This window comes from Alexandromys fortis, unplaced genomic scaffold (assembly GCF_014885135.2).
Source record: "Alexandromys fortis isolate MF-2015 unplaced genomic scaffold, M_Fortis_MF-2015_v1.1 scaffold_177, whole genome shotgun sequence".
Taxonomy (NCBI): Eukaryota; Metazoa; Chordata; class Mammalia; order Rodentia; family Cricetidae; genus Alexandromys; species Alexandromys fortis.
This window is the reverse complement of record NW_026068056.1, coordinates 2,493,765-2,513,506: the sequence shown is the minus strand read 5'-3', so window position 1 is coordinate 2,513,506 and position 19,742 is coordinate 2,493,765. Positions and strand designations below refer to the sequence as shown.

At 41.4% G+C, this 19,742-nt stretch overlaps 1 protein-coding gene across 1 annotated transcript in view; it reads right to left on the bottom strand.

Moving 5' to 3' along the window:
• Window positions 1-932: 932 nt before the first annotated feature.
• The window catches only part of Ube3c (ubiquitin protein ligase E3C), a 104,747-nt gene continuing 85,937 nt past the window's right edge, over window positions 933-19,742 (bottom strand). The window contains exons 20-23 of the mRNA XM_050119916.1: window positions 18,129-18,317; window positions 17,963-18,029; window positions 13,071-13,201; window positions 933-2,608 (exon numbers count right to left, since the gene is read on the bottom strand). Coding sequence (XP_049975873.1) covers window positions 2,438-2,608; window positions 13,071-13,201; window positions 17,963-18,029; window positions 18,129-18,317 — 558 coding nt within the window. The 3' untranslated portion in view covers window positions 933-2,437. The remainder of the gene's footprint in view (window positions 2,609-13,070; window positions 13,202-17,962; window positions 18,030-18,128; window positions 18,318-19,742) is intronic.

Below are 19,742 nucleotides of genomic sequence, written 5' to 3'. Positions count from 1 at the left end.
CAACTCAAGTACAGTGCTGCCTGGGACCAGAGGGATCTTTTGTCTGGAGGCCTGTGGCCCTTGGGGTGGGTGAGTGGTAAGTATATTCTGGAGCTACTGACACTAGTGTACAATAGACTGCTTTGCAGCTGGGCGGATGTGAGTGGAAGAGCAGTAGACTTTTCTTTCCATTTTCTCTTTTCTTTCTTCCTTTCTTCTTCTTCTTTTTTTTCTTTCAAGACAGGGCTTCTTTGTTTAACAGCTCTGGTTGTTCTGGAACTCAGCTTTGTAGACCAGCCTGGACTTGAACTAACAGAGATCCACCTGTCTCTGCCTCCCAAGTGCTGGGATGCACCACCACCACCACTGCCCTACTTTCTTAATTATTTGAGTAGCTATAAATTTTAAGCTTATGCTGTTTTCAGGAAACTTTTGTAAGGATTAACTCTACAACAAGCAGTCTCGAGCATGCACACAAATCCCAGCATCTCAGTGCACTACAGCTTTACAGCTCACACTGGGTGACTCCACATACCTGTGCCCACTTATTGACAGCACACACCTGGTGCTTATGATTTGGTGGGAGAACTCTTATGTAGTGAGCCCACAGACAACAAAGCAAAGTTCTCTGAGCATGTAACAGCCCATGAGAAACACCCGTAACAACCAATGACCAACCCAATGTTTAAGTCTGAGAAAAAAGTTACCCAAAGTAAGCAAAATAAGACAAAACATAAAGATACCTAGAACAATGAAGACCTAAGAATCTTACTTTAGGAAAGGTTTCTTTTTTTCTCAGCAATTTAATCTAAGACCCACTGAGAACTGGTACCTGAGCTCCTCACTCAGTGGGTATTCCAGGGCTGGCTGAATGCAAGGGACCACAGGCTGTGTGGCTTTCTATACTGCACACATCTGTGACCAGTGACCTGGGGTAGAACTCCAACACGATCTTAGGGAAAAAGATTTAATGTAAATATTCATCCATTAGGACGTACAAATAAATAAGCTCAGAAGAGCCGATAGAAAAAAACCACAAATATGTAAACTGCCAATTTATCTCCAGTATCAGATACTTCACTTCTAAAATACTAATATACAAATTAACTAATTAAAAGATATAGGATATTAAACATAAACATCCCCAAACAAAAAATAAGATCAAGGATAAACGCTATTTCTTCCTATGTATCAAGACTACAAATAGCATTTAAACACTTTATTATTCAAATTAAGAAATTATACATTTTGTCTCATAATGGTCATTGTTTTAAAAGTGTCATTCAGTTTTCCCACATTTAAAAGTATATTGCTAATTCTGGTCACCTAACCCAACAGCACAAAGAGCCTCCAGGCACAAAGATGCTGGACTTGGCAGAGATGCGGGGTTTGGAGTCCTCACCAGCTCCATGTTGGTCCTTGCATGCGGACTTCCTTAGATGCTTCCCTGCTTCCTGTGTGCAGAGGTTGAGGTCACCTGGAGACAAGTTGGACCCTGATAAAGCGCCTAAGTGAGAATCACCTGGCCTGATGCTCTTCCCTGACACACTCCAGGGTCACTGTCTTCTTATCAAAACTGCAGCAGGAAGCAGAGGTGCCAAGGCCTGGCAAGTCCCCCCAAGATACCCAAGAAAATGGGCAGTACTGTCGGGCCAGGAGGGCGCGTGGATCACGGAGAGACGCAGCCCGCCACTTTGGTTCAAATGACTTTAATAAAAGCTGCAGTGCTCACATCCCCCAGTTGCCAACTCACTGCAGGTGACAAAGTACCTCAGGAAGTGCAGGGACCCTTCTCCTCCACCTCCCCGGAAAGCTCTCCAGGTACAAAGTAGAGACAGGAAAAGAGCAGCCACCTCACACCCACACAGCCATGTCCAAACCTCATGATGCAGGTCAGTAGGAGTCTGAAGATAAGCATGCGAGTCCCACCTGGGGGACATGGCTTAAAAAGCACAAATAAAATAATACTAGCGTTATCCATTTTCCAAACCTAATCACTTTGGGAAAAGGCAGCAGGAAAAATGCCTTCAGTTCTTATAATTAGGCTTGTAAACAATCAACCACATGAGAAGCAGTGGCTTGGGACTTTGTGTATCAGCCCCAGACTCAGTCTGCAGATACGGGCGCCTGACCCAAAGGGGATATGAACTGGGTCAGCAAGGCCAAAGCTTCATCTTTGGTTAATTTCACTGAATTGCCACTAGTCTAAAACCTGTGCTCTTCTTGGTGAACTTACTAAACCAGCCACATGGCACATAACAATGGTTAAGTTAGGTGAAAAGCAATGTCCATCTATGTAAGTGACTGTCTCAATAAACTTATCTTAAAAAAAAAAAATCAGAGAGGGAGGAAAGAAGAAAGAAGGCCTGAGGAGAGCCGCGGGTCCCGCCTGAGTGCTCTCGGGGGGTCTGGTAGGTGATGGTTGCCTCTGGGTCAGATCAAGTTCCCTGGGCTCAACTCAGCTCAACTCAAAGCCAGCAGCACACTCAATAGCATAAAGCAGCTTGCTTCGCAGCAGGGCTTCATCATAAAATTCTGGGAGCTTCAGCAGGTTCATGCAGGTGCTGGCTGTAGGTAGCCGCTCAAGGTCCGAGCCTCCATTGTGAATGCAAAACGCAGGGTACAGCTCCTGGAAGACAGGGCACAGGACATGGTTAGAGGGATCTGGCACTGCCTAGAGCCTACCAGAGTCTTGTTCTGCCAGAGAGGTACTGTTGCTCTGGAAGCTACCTTTCTCAAAAATATTCTTTCTTTTAAAAAAGATTTTAAATTATATTTGTGTACATATAAGTGTGTCTGTGCATGAGTGCAGGTACCCAGAAACCAGAGGTGCTAGGATACTCTTGAGGCTTGGGTTACAGGTGGTTGTAAGCTGCTCAACAGGGGTACTGGGAACTTAACTTGGGTCCTCAACAAGAGCAGCATGGGCTCTTAGCCACCCAGCCACCTCCCTAAACCTTTGCCTTTTTTTATGTTATGTTTTTTGTTTAATTTTATTTTTTTTTCAAGACAGGGCTTCTTTTTGTAACAGACCTTACTGTCCTTGAACTTGCCCTATAGACCAGGCCTCAAACTCAGAGATCTGCCTGCTCCTGCCTCCTGAATGCTCAGTGCTGTGATTAAGGGTATGAGCCACTATGCCTGACTACCAGGCCACCTTAAAAAATAAGATACATTTATTGCCAGGCGGTGGTGGCATACACCTTTAATTCCAGCACTAGGGAGGCAGGGACAGGCGGATCTCTGTGAGTTTGAGGCTAGCCTGGTCTACAGAGCTAGTTCCAGGACAGGCTCCAAAGCCACAGAGAAACCCTGTCTCGAAAAACCAAAAAAAAAAAAAAAAAAAAAACCAACCAACCAAACAAACAAAAAACAAACAAACAAACAAAAAAAACACCCAAGAGCTAGTTCTAGGACAGGCTCTAAAACTACAGCAAAACCCTGCCTTGAAACCCCCCCCCCCAAGATAGATACATTTATTTTTATTTTACGTGTATGAGCATCTTGCCTGCATGTATGTATATGAACCATATGTGTACCTGATGTCTAAAGAGGTCAAAAGAAGTCATTAGATCACTGGAACTGTAGTTATAGACAGTTGTGAGGTACTGTGTGAGTATTCTGTAAGAACAGTTACTGGTCTTAGCCAGTGAGTCATCTCTTCAGCCCCTGGTACACATCTCTTATCAACTACTCAGAAAGCTGAGGCAGGACTAGGACTGAATTATGGATTCGAGGTTAGGCCACGTTACAGAGTAAGATACCCATCTTAAAGAAAGAACTTACAGAAGAGGACAGGGTCAGTTGGATACTTCAAATGAGCTGCAGTATGTACACTGAACTTAGAAGCCATGCAGATGTTTCAACAACACACATAAACAAACACAACAGAAACGGGAGCAAAGCACAGTCTCTATACAGAAAGTTGCCAGAAAGAGGCTGAGTCACACAGTCAGCATGATTTCAAGCTATTAAAAAAAAAAACAACTTAAGTTGAGCTGGGCAGTGATGGTAAACAGCTTTAATCCCAGCACTCCAGAGCAGAGGCAGGAGAATCTGTGTGAGTGAGGCCAGCTTGGTCTACAGAGTGAGTTCCAGGACAGGCCAGGCTATACAGAGAAATCCTGTCCCGAAAAAAAATAAAAAAATAAAAAATTACGTTGAATTAGTATGTGTGTCAGAAGACAACTTGCAGGAATTAGTTCCTGCTTTCAACTACATGGGACCCAGGAATCAAACTCAGGTCATCAGACTTAGGGGCAGGTACCTGTGGAGCATTCTTACCAGCCCCACAAATGTTTTTTTTATTTTGTGTTAAACCGTTAATTCCAGTCTGCACTTGTGTGATGGAGGACAAGAGTGGATAGCTTCCAGGTATTAATGAACAATACATGGTCCCTTCAGAACTGGTACTCAATGACAGGTACAGCTTTGAGGACTTTACTCTAGCTCTCCTGTACAAATCATTTCTTGATATAACTTAACAGCTGAGCAGAAAAGTTCTTTCTAGAAAATTTCAGTTGGTGGCAAAATGATACATATTTTAAACATGGCTATGGTCACAAGTGGCCACTATCATCACTTCGTTAAAAGTGACTAGACCCATAGAGGGTCTATATCCCAGTAAAGGAATGAGTTTCCCACCTTGCCGCCAACCAGATCTGAGGAATTGGTTGCATCTGTGTAGTGCTGCTGCCAAAAAGGGAAAATTCAAACCTAAAAACTGAGGAAATTTGCTGGTTTCTAATGTTTCTCTCATCTTATCATGTTATAGACAGGAACATAAGGATGAGTCTAGAGTATGCAGCTTGTTTACAGCAGTACTGAGTACATCCTACAGGGTATATATAAGGAGGACAGGATGGTGCCATGGATACTATTTAAAGATATGACAGTGCATGCTAGTTATTATTCTTTTTAAAGATTCATTTATTTTTATTTTATATGCATGAATGTTTGCCTGCCTGTGTGTGTGTGTGTATATATATATATATATATGCACCATATGCATGTATGGTATATCTTCAGAGGCCAGAGAGGGAGTTGGATCCTCTGGAACTGGAATTAAAAGATGGTTGTGAGCTACCTTCTGAGTGTTGGGAACAGAAACCAGTTTCTCGAGTCCTCCACCGAGTAATCTTTCCATTTCCATGTTGGTATTATTATATTACTGTTGTTGTTGCTCTTAGGCAGGGTTTTTCTGTGTAGACCAGGCTGACCTTGAGTTTCAGAGATCCACCTGCCTCTGCCTCCTGAGTGCTGAGATTAAAGATGTGGGCCACCACTGCCTGGTGGTTATTTTTAGTGTACAACATAGAACCCCTCATTTATATGTGTAGGTACTCAGATCCCTTAGGTGTGTCCAGACAGTTAAAGCAAAGAAGAAAGTATGTCTTCTCTCGTATTGTATCAGCACATCACAGGCACCACTTTGTGCCTTTTTTTGTTTTCTGTTATTGTATCTTATGAATCTGAGTAGCACAGTGTTCCCACTGCATAGGAACACACAAACTCCTGATAGGCACACATTCAGTTTCAATACTGCATAAATAATAAGACTGTGAACACTACTTCTTTGCTTGAGACTTATTTGTGTATTCTGGGCTGACCTTGAACTCATTATGTAGCCAAGGATGACTTAACTCCTGGTTTTCCTGCCTCTACCTCCAAGGAGCTAGGATGGATGACAGGTGATCTTTACACTTAGCAAGGATTGTGTGACTAAGTTAACCATTGCACTTGTCTGTAGGCTAAATATATATCCGATAGATGCTGGTGGTACTGCAGATCTGTGAATGAGATCCAAAGAAAGGCCAAACGGTACAAGCAACTAATAATGACACTTCATTTTACCCAAGAGCACCATTAGGTACCATCTCATACCTGAGATGTGACCTTACTCTTCTCCAACACAGAACAACAAAGAGAGACTGCCCTGAACTGGCTTACTCTCCCACCTGGTTGGTACTTACTTCAAATCCCTGCCTAGTTTACCCCTCATTGCAAATGTCTACAAGATGAGGCCCTGGGGAGCAAAATGGTAGCTAGCTGTACATCTGGCTGGTAACAGATTCTGGATCTGCTCTTCAGGTGCTGTGACTGAAGTGAAGGCCAGTTATTTAAGGCCATATGATGGGGCACAATGTTCACTCAAAGCATTTCAAACTGTCATTCCAGCACTGGAAAAACTTTAGCTTTCTTTGCTAGGCTTTTTTTTTTTGTTTTTGTTTTTGTTTTTCGAGACAGGGTTTCTCTGTGGTTTTGGAGCCTGTCCTGGAACTAGCTCTTGTAGACCAGGCTGGTCTCGAACTCACAGAGATCCTCCTGCCTCTGCCTCCCAAGTGCTGGGATTAAAGGCGTGCGCCACCACCGCCCGCTCTTTGCTAGGTTTTATGTCAATTGACACAAAGCTAGAGTCATCAGATAAGAGAGTAACTGGTTGGTACTCTACACAAGATCAGAATATTCTCACTCTGTGGGTTGTGACCCTTTCAAAGGGGTCACCTAAGACCATTGGAAAACACAGATATTTACATTATGATTTGCAACAGTAGCAAAATAACAGTTATGAAATAGCATCAAAATTGACTTAATAATTGGGGGTTACCACAATATGAGGAACTGTATTAAAAAGTCACAGCATTAGGAAGGTTGAAAAAAAAAAATCACTGCTGTAGAGCATTTTCTTTCTCTTTTCTGAGACAGGTTTTCTCTGTGTTGTAGCCCTGGCCGTCCAGGAACTCACTCTGTAGATCAGGCTGGAACAGAACTCAGAGAGATCTTTCAGGCATCTGTACTGGCCTGAACTTGGGGTTCTGACAGGATATGTCCTCAGCTACAGTCACTAAGACAACCTCCTATGTACATTCATTATGTTCCCTTTTAAAAGGACCCTACACACCCTCCATCTCTCTCTCTCCTTTCCTGTTACACCTATCCCCAAAGGCCTGTCTCCCCTCTGCCCTCCCCCTCCTTTCCCATTCACTATCACCCAATAAAAAACCCTTCCACCTGAGTTCTGTAGCATGGTGTGTTTTTCTCTGGTGCCACCTTTTCTAAATTACAACATATGCTAAGCAAGTGCCTTACATGTAAGCTATATCTCCAGCCCAAGATAATGCTGAATAAAAGCAGTAGCTTATGACAGTGAATAAAATAAGATGTAACAGTAGCCCGAATTGGAAAAAAACAGATGTTTTTATTCTTCTACCTAACCACTGATTCCCATTTACTATCTTGAAAACATAGATTTTGTTAGAAGAAAAAAACAAATCCAACAGTGTAAGAAACAGTAGATACCTACAGCCATTACAGCAAAACAAAGAACAGGATTTAAACAAGGGCGCTGCAGGAACTGGCAAAAGGCATGCCACACTCAGCTGTCTGGAACTGCCACTTTAGCAGACTGCTGCATGTGCCTCTTGAACTCAGCATGTGTTTTATGTTTTTCTCAACTGGATAAGAACACCACCTGGAAAGGGCCAGGTATGGTGGTACATGTCCTTAGTTCAAACACTTGGGAGGCTGAGCTACAAAACAAGAGACCCTGTCTCAAACAAACAAGACCTTATTGGGGTATGAGCGCGGGGTGGTATACCTGCAAATCCCAGTACTTGGGAGACTGAGGCAAGAGGTCTATTGTAAATCCCAGGACAGCCTGGACAACTTTAAGTTCTGTTTCAGTGAAACAGAAGCTGGCTGAAATACAGTAGCAATACTGTCTCCAAAACAAAACATAAACATAAGAACAAAACATTCTCGTTTTATCCTTAATTATAACATATTGTGCCACTATGTTATCTCTCATAAATAGGAAGCAAAGGATGCAGTTCTGAGTTTACAAGGGCAGCCAGTTTCTCACACACTTGAGGCTAAAAATAAAGACACCATAGATTTGTTCGTTGGTGCTGACATACCTTTAATCCCAACACTTGGGAGGCAAAGGCAGGTGAATATGAGTTTGACAACAGCCTGGTCTACAGAGCAAGTTCCAGAACAGGCTGTTACACAGAGAAATCCTGTTTCAAAAAACAAACAAAAACCCACAAAAAAAAAAAAAACAAAATCCAAAACCAAACCAACAAAAATTCCTAGAGCTCAGGAGGCAGATACAGGTAGATCTTTTTGGGTTTGATATCAGCCTGTCTATAGAGTGAGTTCCAGGACAGTAAGGGCTACACAAAGAAACCCTGTCTCAAAAAAACAAACAAAAAACCCCAAAACCCACCACCAACAAAACAAACCTACCACAAACAAGACAGAAGTATTTGATGGCACGGTCAGCAATACCTTTGTAAATGGAGAGCTCTAGATACACTTCACAGTGAAACATTGTGAACGTCAAGTCAGTCCACAATGTCTCCCCTCCCTCTCTCCCCTTGTCCTTCTTTTGGTTTCTGGAGACAGGGTTTCTCGGTGTAGCACTGGCTGTCCTGGAACTCACTAAGTAGCCAGGGTGGTCTTAAACAGGAGATCTGTCTGCTTCTGCCTCCTGGGTGCTGAGATTAAAGGTGTGTGTCAGCACTGCCAAGAAAATGTCCTATTTTATTATTTCTTTCATAATGCTAATTGGGTTTCCTACTTGGGAGTTTTAAAAGTAAAAAAATGAAGTTCTTTACTAAAGGCTGAGTCAAGGGCAGTACTTTATACATAATTAAATACAACACAATGAGAATTTGCATTAATTCAGAGAAAGAAAAAAATCAATTTACTGTGTGGCCTGATGGTAACTTAACAATTTTTCTACAGCATTTAATGATTTCTTTTTTCTGCAACAATCCTACTTATTAAACATACTAAGTTCTAATTAGCTTTAGCAGATGCTGTTCTTCCCCAATATTGGGCATAGAGGTGTTCTGTGAGTTTCTTGCTATCTGCATCACAATAGATCTACGCCTGTCCTCCCTCTCTGTGTCTGTCTGCTCTGAAGCACTCAAGAGGCACCTCTGAGAATCACAAGGTCAACATGCTTTGTAAACTCTGATGTCTGACATGACAACTGTAAAAACTAATATGGAATTCTTTTCTGTGTACTATGGTATTGCTTGGAACCACTAACCTTCCTGCCTCAGCCTCACAAAGTACCGGATTACAGATATGCATTACCATGTAGCTGTTTCTTTCATAGGTGAGTTCAGCCTTAGTACATTCTTTATTGAAGAGTTCATGCTTTTCTTGTTTTTATATTTTCTCTTTCATGATTTTTGACAACTTTTTTGTAGTTGTTGCTTTTTAAGATACGGTTTCTCTGTGTAACTAGGTTGTTCTAGAACTCACTTTGTAGATCATGCTAGCATTCAATCTTGTCATTTTTTAAAAGACTTATTTTAATTTTAGGTGTGTGGGTGTCTTGCCTGCATTATGTTTGTGTACCACACTGCCTGGCACCTGCAGAGGCTAGAAGATCAGTTGGAACTATTGTTACACAGATGGTTGTAAGCTGTCATATTGCTGGGAACTGAACCTGAGTCCCAAGAGTGGCCAGTGATCTTAACAGTTGAGTATCTCTCCAGCTCACCTGACATTATCTTTACTCTCTATTTCTGTCAATATAACTGGTTCTTTACCTTGTTTCAGTAACTTGGAAGACTCACATGATTACTGCCCTACTTATTTGATGTTCCTTTTTTTTCCTTTTGTTTTGAGACAGGGTTTCTCTGTGTAGTCCTGGCTGTCCTGAAACGTGTAGACCAGGCTGGCCTTCAACTCAGAGATAAACCTGCCTCTGCCTCTCAGGTGGTGGGATTAAAGGCGTGCGCCACCACTGCCCAGCTGAACAGATCTTTCTCATTACTGTCCCTAAACCCAGCAGTACAGACAGCTGCTTCCTGTAAAAAATTAGCTTCTGGCAGTTGTGCAGATCTTCCTCCAATTTTCATCTGAGTACCAACTGAGATGTTTTACTGATGGACTGTTTTTTTTTTTTTTTTTTTGATTTTGGGCTTTTTTTTTTTTTTTTTTTGGTTTTTTGAGATAGGGTTTCTCTATGTAGCAGTCCTAGCTATCCTAGAACTTGCTTTGTAGACAAGCCGTGTCTGCCTTCCAAGTACTGGGATTAAAGGCATGTGCAACATTGCCCAGCCCACTGTCCATTTTTAAAAAATGGTTTAAAAACTGCAATTTGCCTACTTTAGAATTTAGTCATTAAATTTATAATTCAGTAATCTAGAAAACTGCTACATTTGTGCCACTATCCCCACTATTTGTGTTTGGAACATGTCCACACCCTCGATGAGTTTTTCCTTCTGCCTTCAGCCCTACATCTATCTTCAGAGCTCTGCCTTTAAGGGTAGTTCATGTGGTAGAAGTCACAGCAAGATGTCAATCCTCACACTTTCGGATTCATACTACAGTAATTTGCTTCTTTTACATTTCTGAATATCTTCAGTTCATGGTGTCCATTACCAGATGACCCTTGACCTTCTTGCAGGTTGGGTCATCATAACCAATGCTGTCATTTATCCTGAGCACACTACTTAAAATGACACCCAAAACACTGTCAAAAGAATCTGCGTATACCTACCCAAACTGTCCAGAACACATAGACGGAAGGAAACGAAAGAACATACCTAGCCTGGTAAGGTAACATAGACCCCAAATCCCAGCACTCAAGAGTCCAAAGCAGCAGAACTGAAGAGTTTGAGGCCAGCCTGGGTTAAATAGTGAGTTCAAGGGTAGCCTGAACTACAGAGCCATAAAACAAAACAAAACGAAAAAATCATGCCCATGCATGCCCTGTGTAGCATTGCACTAGATCTTTACCTAGAAGACAAATTCTACAAGGGACATTAAGCAACAAGCGGTATCACTTCACCAAGCTTCAGATACTTGGAAGAGGTTAAATAAAAACATGGCTACCTAGCTCTACACAGCAGTATAAGGGAGCTGGTCCCAAGGACATACAAATGTCTGTTTCTAACAAGCTCTCCAATGCTGCTAGAGTTTTAGATTGAACAGTCAGACTCTAAACCATGTGTTAATACATCATGGGTAAATTCCTCTATTGCTGATCAATGAATTGTGATTTACAGGAATATCCATTTTAGGAAAATATGAAGTAAAATATCCAGTAAGAGGGAAAAAGAAATGCCCCTAACCTGCTTTGAAATGACTCAAAACTATAGAGCAAACATGGTCACGTCAGTGGTTAAAGTGGACAAAGAAAGTCTTTTCCAATTTTGCCACAGCACATGTACGGGGGTAGAGGACAGTCTTGGGTGTTAGTCCTTGCCTTCAACTTTGTTTGAAATTGGGGTCTCTCTTTTGTTCATTAAGCATATTAATATTAAAAGTTTACTTATTTATTGTGTATACAGTGCTCTGCATGTGTGCTTGCATGGCAGAAAAGGGAGCCAGATCTCATTATAGATGGTTGTGAGCCACCCTGTGGTTGCTGGGAACTGAACTCAAGACTTCTAGAAGAGCAATCAGTACTCTTAACCTCCAAGTCATTACTCCAGCTCCAAGTATATTATTTTTTAAAAATCAATCAATCTTTCACTCACTCACCCACCCACCCACCCATGGGGATCCTGGGGAATGATTGAACTCAGTCCACCAGGCTTTAGCAGTAGTTTAACCACTGGATAATCATGTTGGTTCCATATGTGTATGTACACACACTCGCAAGTATGAACACCTGAGCCATCTTTGTTTTTGAGATAGGATCTTACCATATAACTCCGGCTGGCCTGGAAATCATAGATATCCACCAGCCTCTCTGCCTTCCAAGTGCTCTGATCTAGGTGTACACCACTTTGTCCATCTAAAAATTTTTAATACACTTATCTGTTGTGTGTGTTTGCATGATATACGTGTGTAAGCAAGGGTGTGGAGGTCAGAGGATAACCTTCAGGAGCTTGTTTTTTTCTTCTATCACATGGGTTTTGGGGATTGAGCACAAGTGCCTTTTCTCAGTGAGATACCTTAACAGGCCCTGCTGGCTCCACTATGTATAGTCCTTAAGTATGTATGCTGCTTCATATTATTTTATAATGAATATAGTAATTATCACTAAATGTCTCTCAAACAACCTTTTTTGTGTGTGATATGTTGTGTGGGTGGGTATGAGTATGTATGTAGATGCAAGAGTTTGGGTGACTTCCTTGACTGCCCCCTACCTGATATATATAAAATGTGTGTGTGCATAGTATAGTATATACTAAGGTTAGAGAACAACTTTAAGAAATTTATTCTCTCCTTCTTTCAAAGCAGAATGCCTTATTTCTGCTGCATTGCATACCAAGGTTAGTTACCTGGGAGCTTCCAGTCTCCAATTCCCAATGTACTGTGGGAGTGCTGGCATCACCAAAGCACAGTACTGAACCAGGATTAGACTCAAGCACACAAATAGGCAGGGAAAGTGACTTTACCAGCTAAGTCATCATGCTGGCCCTTGACTCATGTTTTGAGGGAGGTCTTCCACTCAACTTCAAGCTTGCTAATTCAGCTTGACTGGCTGGCCCCGTCTCTACTTTTCTAGTGTTGGGATTACAAGCCCAGCATTTGAATACTGGTTATCTGTTTGTTTTGTTTTGGAGACAGCAAGGTCTCACTGGCTCTGACTACCTTGGAACTCACTATTAGATCAGGCTGGCCTCCAACCCAAAGATATCAAAGTCCTGGTCAACCTGAGTGCTGGGATTAAAGTCATGTAACACCTTGCCTGGTAGACACTATGTAATGAATTTAGCCTCTCCTGCATGCATGGCTAGTATTTACTAATTAATTGAACTACTTCCCCAAACCCCCAATAACTTTAATTACTAAAAACAACAGGTAGGCCAAGTTATGTGAGATTAATACTAATTTTCAGAAGTAATCAATCAAGGCTAGGATAATGTAAAGCAAGTGGTAGTAACAACCATTACCAATGTTTAGGCTGTAGATTCTTCAACTGAGAGTGGAAAAGGATCACCACGACCTGAGGCTGATGATTTCAACTGCAGGCAGCCTATCTGAACACAGGCTCTCTAGATACAATCCTAAGTACAATTATCACAGCACCTAGTACTTACAATAGGACAAAAGACAACAAACATAGAGTGGCCAGGCCTGTATAGTTTAAAATAAATAGCATGAAAGATGCATACCTTAAACCCCAGGAGAGGCGGGCGAGAGCAACTTGTTACAAACTTGAGTAACTTGCGCTTTTCTTCATCAGTGAAACCTTCTACAACTCTCCAAAAGATTTTAATGACAGGATGATCAGCAGAATAGCCCCCTATGACAAAATGAGCACATATGCATTAAAGATAAAATCAATGCAAAAGCAGGAGCAACAGACTTGGAAGTATGACACCCATGTTTTGAGGGAACTTTCAGAAACGAGAGTGGGTTTACTAAGAGCCAAACTGTAAGATACTTGCTGCAGTAGTCTGAATGTAATTGGCTCCCATAATCTTGCAGGAAGTGGCACTATTAGGAGGTGTCACTTTGTTGGAGGAAGTGTATTACTGTGGGGGCAGACTTTGAGGTTTCCTATGTTTGGAATACCGCCCAGTTTGTCAGTAGACTTCCTGTTCCTGGCAGGTCAAGATGTAGCCAGCAGTATGTCCGCCAGCACGCTGCCATGCTCCCTGCCATGATGACAATGAACTAAAACTTTGAAACTGTAAGAAAGCCACCCCAATTAAATGTTTCCTTTATAAGAGTTGCCATGGTCATGGTGTCTCTCCACAGCAATAGAAACCCAAACTAACACGTGCCTCTGGTTCTTGGTGGAGGGGAGATGTGACCAACCATGACAGAGCAACTGTTAGCCAGAATAAGCATGGTGAGAACATGAAATGCCTAACGAATGCTAGAAACCAACAATTCCTTCCTGGGTAGGACTGACACTTGGCTACACATCTAAAACGGTAGACACATCTTATTTCTCAGAGAGCTAGGCATTTGGCCAATATGATCTCCATGTCTTCATAATTTTATTGCCTCTTCTTCTTATAATAAGGTTCAGAGTATAGCTGACAACCAGCCCTGCCTGTGATTAGACACAATTCTAAAATGTACTATCTGCTACTTATAGTTTTTAATCTCATTAAGTGCTTTCTAAAACTAAAATAATTGCTATATATTGTTCCCTCATTGTTAATCCACTACAGAAATAACATCAATAAGGTATCTTAAGTGCATTAATTGGCACCAAAATGACTATGGTACTATTTTAAATCTATTTACTGGAATAGCTGGGATCCTTAAAGGTATAAGCTCTCAGTGCAAGTCAAGGAAGGTCAAACAACCCAGGGCAAGTTCTTGGCAAAGAAAGGTCAGAACAATGACATTTTCTTAAACACATGACTTGAGAGCGCAGACACTATGACTTTTGGCATTATTTGCTTTTATGTAAATTTAGAGTTCGGGTTTAAAGCAACAACTACAGAAGAAACAAACGCACACACACAAATAAACATAATAAGTGACTAACATAACTAGATTTAGAACATTTCCATTTTCTCACAAAGATCCTACAGTCATCTCTGACCTCTGTCTCTACCTTAACAGATGGTGTACACAAAACACCATTTAACAGAACACAGTAGCCTGAATTGGGTTTTTCCTTCTCTCTCCTTTCCTTTCTCTTCCCATTCCATCTGCTAATTTCTGTTTTTGATACAGAGTCTCACTTTGTAGCCCAGATTTGCCTTGAACACAGTAAATCCTACTAGTGTATGCTACACCAACCAGTTGGGTTTCTTAATTTAAAAGTTACATTTTTCATATCTATTTTTAAATTTTATTTATCATATGGACAGTCTTCTGCCTGCATGTATGGTTGCATGCCAGAAGAGGGAACCAGACCTCATTACAGAAGATTGTGAGATACCATGTGGTTGCTGGGAATTGAACTCAGAACCTCTGGAAGAACAGCCAGTGCTGTTAAGATCTGAGTCATCTCTCCAGTCCCCCCCACTTGTGTATTGTATGTATGTATGTACGTATGTATGTATGTATGTATGCATGCATGCATGTACATCATGTGCATACATTATACATGGATAGCAGAAGGGGGACTCCTGGAACTAGAGTATAGTTGTAAGCTACCATGTAGGTGCTGGGAAATGAACCCATGTCATCTGAAAGAGCAACCAGTATTCTTAACCACACTAAGCCATCTCTCCAGCCAAACAGCTCCGGGGAATCTGATGCTTCTGGCTTCTGTGAGCACCAGGCAAACACGTGATGCACAGACATACATTGGAAGCAAAACAGACACATAAAATCACACAATTAGATTGAATTAATAGGTCAATTTGGAGATAATTACCATTTTAATAATATTAGTTTTCCAGTCAAAGAAAACAGTTTTTCTGTTTATTTAGCTCTCCTTGAATTTCCTTTTTCCTTTCTTTCCTTTTCTAATTGTTTCATTTTGAGAGTTTCTGACTCAGTAGACCAGGCTGGCCTTGAACTCAATTTAGAGATCCACCTACCCTTGCCTTCTGAGTATTGGGGTTAAAGGTGTGCCTCTATTGCTCTGCTAGATCTCCTTTAATTTCTTTTTTTTAAAGTATTTATTTTATTTGTTATGTATAGAATATTCTGTCTGTGTGTATGCCTGCAGGCCGGAAGAGGGCACCAGACCTCTTTACAGATGTTTGTGAGCCACCATGTGGTTGCCGGGAATTGAACTCAGGACCTTTGGAAGAGCAGGCAATGCTCTTAACCACTGAGCCATCTCTCCAGCCCTCTCCTTTAATTTCTTACAACTCTTTGCAGTTTTCATTATATATGCCTTATATTTATATTACTGGGTCCATTTGTAGTCTATAATTTTTGATGCAGTCAGTGGAATGATCAATTCTTTTTTTCTCCACACAGGGTTGCTTTCTTTTTTCTTCTTCTCCTCCCCCCCTTCTTTTTCCTCTTTTTTAAAAAATTTTATGCATATGAGTGCTTTGTTTTCTTTTAATATTTATTATGTATAGAATATTCTGTGTGTATGCCTGCAGGCCAGAAGAGGGCACCAGACCTCATTACAGATGGTTGTGAGCCACCATGTGGTTGCTGGGAATTGAACTCAGGACCTTTGGAAGAGCAGGCAGTGCTCTTAATTATTGAACTATTTTTCCTGTAGAATGGAAGAGTGAGCTGAGTCCTGCTGCCTGGCTAGCTTAACCCCCGAAATAACCACAAAGAAATTGTATTAATTTAATTACTGCCTGGCCCATTATATCTGGCCTCTTCTTGGCCAACTCTCACATCCTCATCTAACCCATTTCCATTAATCTGTGTATCACCACAAGGTTGTGGTTTACCTGCAAATATTCAGCATCTCTGATCTGGCGACTTTATGGCAGCGCTCTCTCTCTCTCTCTCTCTCTGCCTTCCTCTTCCCAGCATTCAGTTCTGTCTACTTCGCCTATCTAAGTCTGCCCTATGAAAAGGCCAAGGCAGTTTCTTTATTCAACCAATGAAAGCAACACATAGTCAGACGGATCTCCTACACCATTCTCCAGTCAAGAGACAGGGTTTCTTGTGTAACAGCCCTGGTTATCCTAGAATTCGCTTTGTAGACCAGGATGGCCTCAGACTCACAGAGATCCACCTACTTTTGCCTCTTGAGTGGTGGGATTAAAGGTGTGCTCTACCACGCCCAGCAGAATGATCAATTCTTGTGTATAGAAGCCCATGTTTTGCTGAGTTGTTTTTGTTTTCAGAAACCCATCTTATTGATTTTATTTTATTTTGGTTTTTTGAGACAGGGTTTCTCAGTTTAACAGTCTTGGAACTCGCTTTGTAGACCAGGCTGGCCTCGGACTCACTGAGATCTGCCTGTCTCTGCCTCCTAAATGCTGGGATTACAGGTGTGAGCCACCACCGCCCGGCTCCCATCTGATTTATTAACCCAGAATATAATCTTGCTAATCAGTCTCCTACACACTCTTTAAAGTCGAGGTTGAACCCAGAGTCTTGGGAAACCTGCAAGCAAGCACCTGACCACTGACATAATTGCTTTTTTTTATTGTTTTCTTGATATTAAGATAGGGTCTTGCTAAGTTGCCCATGTCGGCTCTGAATTCTCCATCTTCTGGCATTCCCAACCATCCATATATTATCAACTTCCCTTTTGAGACAGGGTTCTAGTATGGAGCTCTAGTTAGCCTGAAAGTCTTTATGTATACTATAGGCTGGCCTCAAACTCAGACAACCACCCGGCCTCTACCCCATACATTCTGGGATTAACGGTATGCACCATCACACGCAACATAATTAAAATAGATTACTTAAAAACTAACCTCCCCACTACTCCTAAAGGCACATGCCTTTAATCCCAGCACACCTTGTTTTCTTAAATGTGAGTACATGGAATGTGAATTTAGATTCTCATGCCTGGGCAGAAAGTGGTCTTACCACTTGCTAATCTCTGAATCTAATTTTCCAATCTTTACTAGTGTTTGTCTTTTGATAATGGAATCATTAGTACTGTTGTATTTTTTCATTCAGTTAATTATTTCTGTGCTGGAGCTTGAAGCCAGAGGTTCACACATATTAAGCACATTTAACTATAGAGTGCTATGCTAGTTTATCACCCCCTTTTACTGTTGTGACTTTTGAGACAAGGTCTCTCTATATAGCCCCGGCTGTCTGCAAACTTACTATATAGACTAGGCTGGCCTAGAGCTCACAGAGATCCATCTGTTTATGGATCCTAACTGTTGAGATTAAAGGCATGCACCACCATGACACCTCCTTTAAAAACAAGAATGGAAGCAACCAAATGTCTATGAGTATAAGTAAAAGAGTAAAAGAAGGCAGGTTGTGAAGAAGAGAATACACAAGGTACAGAACACTACAAAAATTAGAAAAAGTTCATACTTGTACTTGCTGGTAGCCCTGCAAATGACTGAGAAGAGTTCTTAACAGTAAGGTGGACAGATAGGAATGGAGCAGTGTCCTGTGTCTCACAGTACACAACCCATGTAAGAGATTGTGTTGATAGCTGACCTATGGGGAAGGTACACCTAAATGTGGTGCCACATACCTGAATAGTTTGTAAAGGATTTTAGGTCCTCCAGACTTACAGGAACTTGTGCACCAGAAATTAATACCTGGGGGAAAAAAGGTTAAATTGTAAACCCAAAGGGAGATTTTTCAGAAAGTGTCTTATTTCCTGAGGCAATGGTCTTTGATAGTAGTAGCTATGGCACCTGAATTTCCTGCTGGTCAAACATTCGGAGCCACTCTAGGCTCACAACGTTGGCCAGGCCCTGGCGGAAAGCTAGGCAGTGTGGTCGAATCTGCTTGTTCAGCCGGTAGTCAGCCACCAGGTGGATGTAGGCAATGCGGTTGGCCCCAGTTACTGGGATATCTTTCCCACCAAATTTTAGTTCAACCACCTGTGAACATAAAGCACAGGGTTCTAGAGGGTTCAACAGGGAAACAAAGTTACAGAAAACAAGAATCCAACACATAACAGCAGCACAAGCTCACAGGACAGCATGGCAAGAGGCAGCACTTTCTGTCTTTCCTTCCATTAAGCATTCTGTCATCTCTCAGCACTAAGGAATCATGCAGTAATGGAATTATTACACTTCATTTAAAAACAGTAGAGCCATTAAGGGTAAACTTATGAATCAGAGGGTGATTTGAGTCCCAGAGACAAGGTACTCATTCTGGAAAATAAAAAGTCATCATACTCCGTTTTACATTTTCAGAATGTTGTGTCTACTGTAAAATGTTTGATTTAAGGACAGTGGTAAATTATTTTTGAGGGGGGAAGGGGATATATTGAATGCCTTTAATTCCATTACTAGGAAGGCTGAGGCAGGAAGATTCCTGGTTATACTGAGTTACACAGAGAAAACTGTAAAAACAAAATTCAAAACAAACCAAAATATAAAGAAAAAGACAAACCCTCCCCATCCTAATGCAGTTACACTGTGCTTCTAAGTTTAGAATGAACATGAAGAATAGCTCTGTAATTGTCATGGCAGGATCAGTATGAAAGTAGTGCAGTGAAAATGTAGCTCTCACCTTGCAGTGAGTCCTTGCCTCAGCAGCAGGTGCTATGACTGTGTAAACTTTCACATACAGAAAAGACCACCACAGGTCACCAGAGATGCGGTGCCATCAGCTACAAGAGCATGCTCTGAAATGCCTTGTTTATAACAATGTAAAAGAAATACATTTCTGGGGTTAGTGGAGGTTACCTATTCTGTGAATAAAGAACATACAATAATCAAGGGTAGGACTGCACACTTGTAACCCTGGCACTTGGAAAGCAAAGGCAGACAGCTAATTCTAAGCTATCCTGGGCCACATATTGGCAGTGAGAGGGTGGAGACACACAATAAAAGAGCAAAATCATTTTTGTGTATCCACTTTAACATTCACTGCTAGTGAACTAAGAACGACAGTCTGAAATGGGATCAGTGTCTGGGAAAGCAGGAGGCAAGTTCTGGCTGTAGGGTGCTTATAATGTAGATCACAGAACTACTGGCAACACCACCACTTCAGCTTTACTTTTTTTCATGGCTCCATTAAATCTCCAGAATAACAAGAACATACTATGAGCTGAGTAGTGGCTTTTATACCAAGTATGCCACTTTTTATAAATGTGAGGTGAAGAACTTTACTTATCTGTATCTGGTACTGGACGGCAGAGTGGTCTAATTGCCATTTTATTAAAGTTACGCAGCTTTAAACTTGAGTGTTAAACTTGACTGATTCCTTCCTGCAGTTTCTCACATTTTAGACATTCAATCTTTCTTACTAATTTGCTTTTTCAGTTTGTGACCCATCAAATCTTACAATGGGCTTTC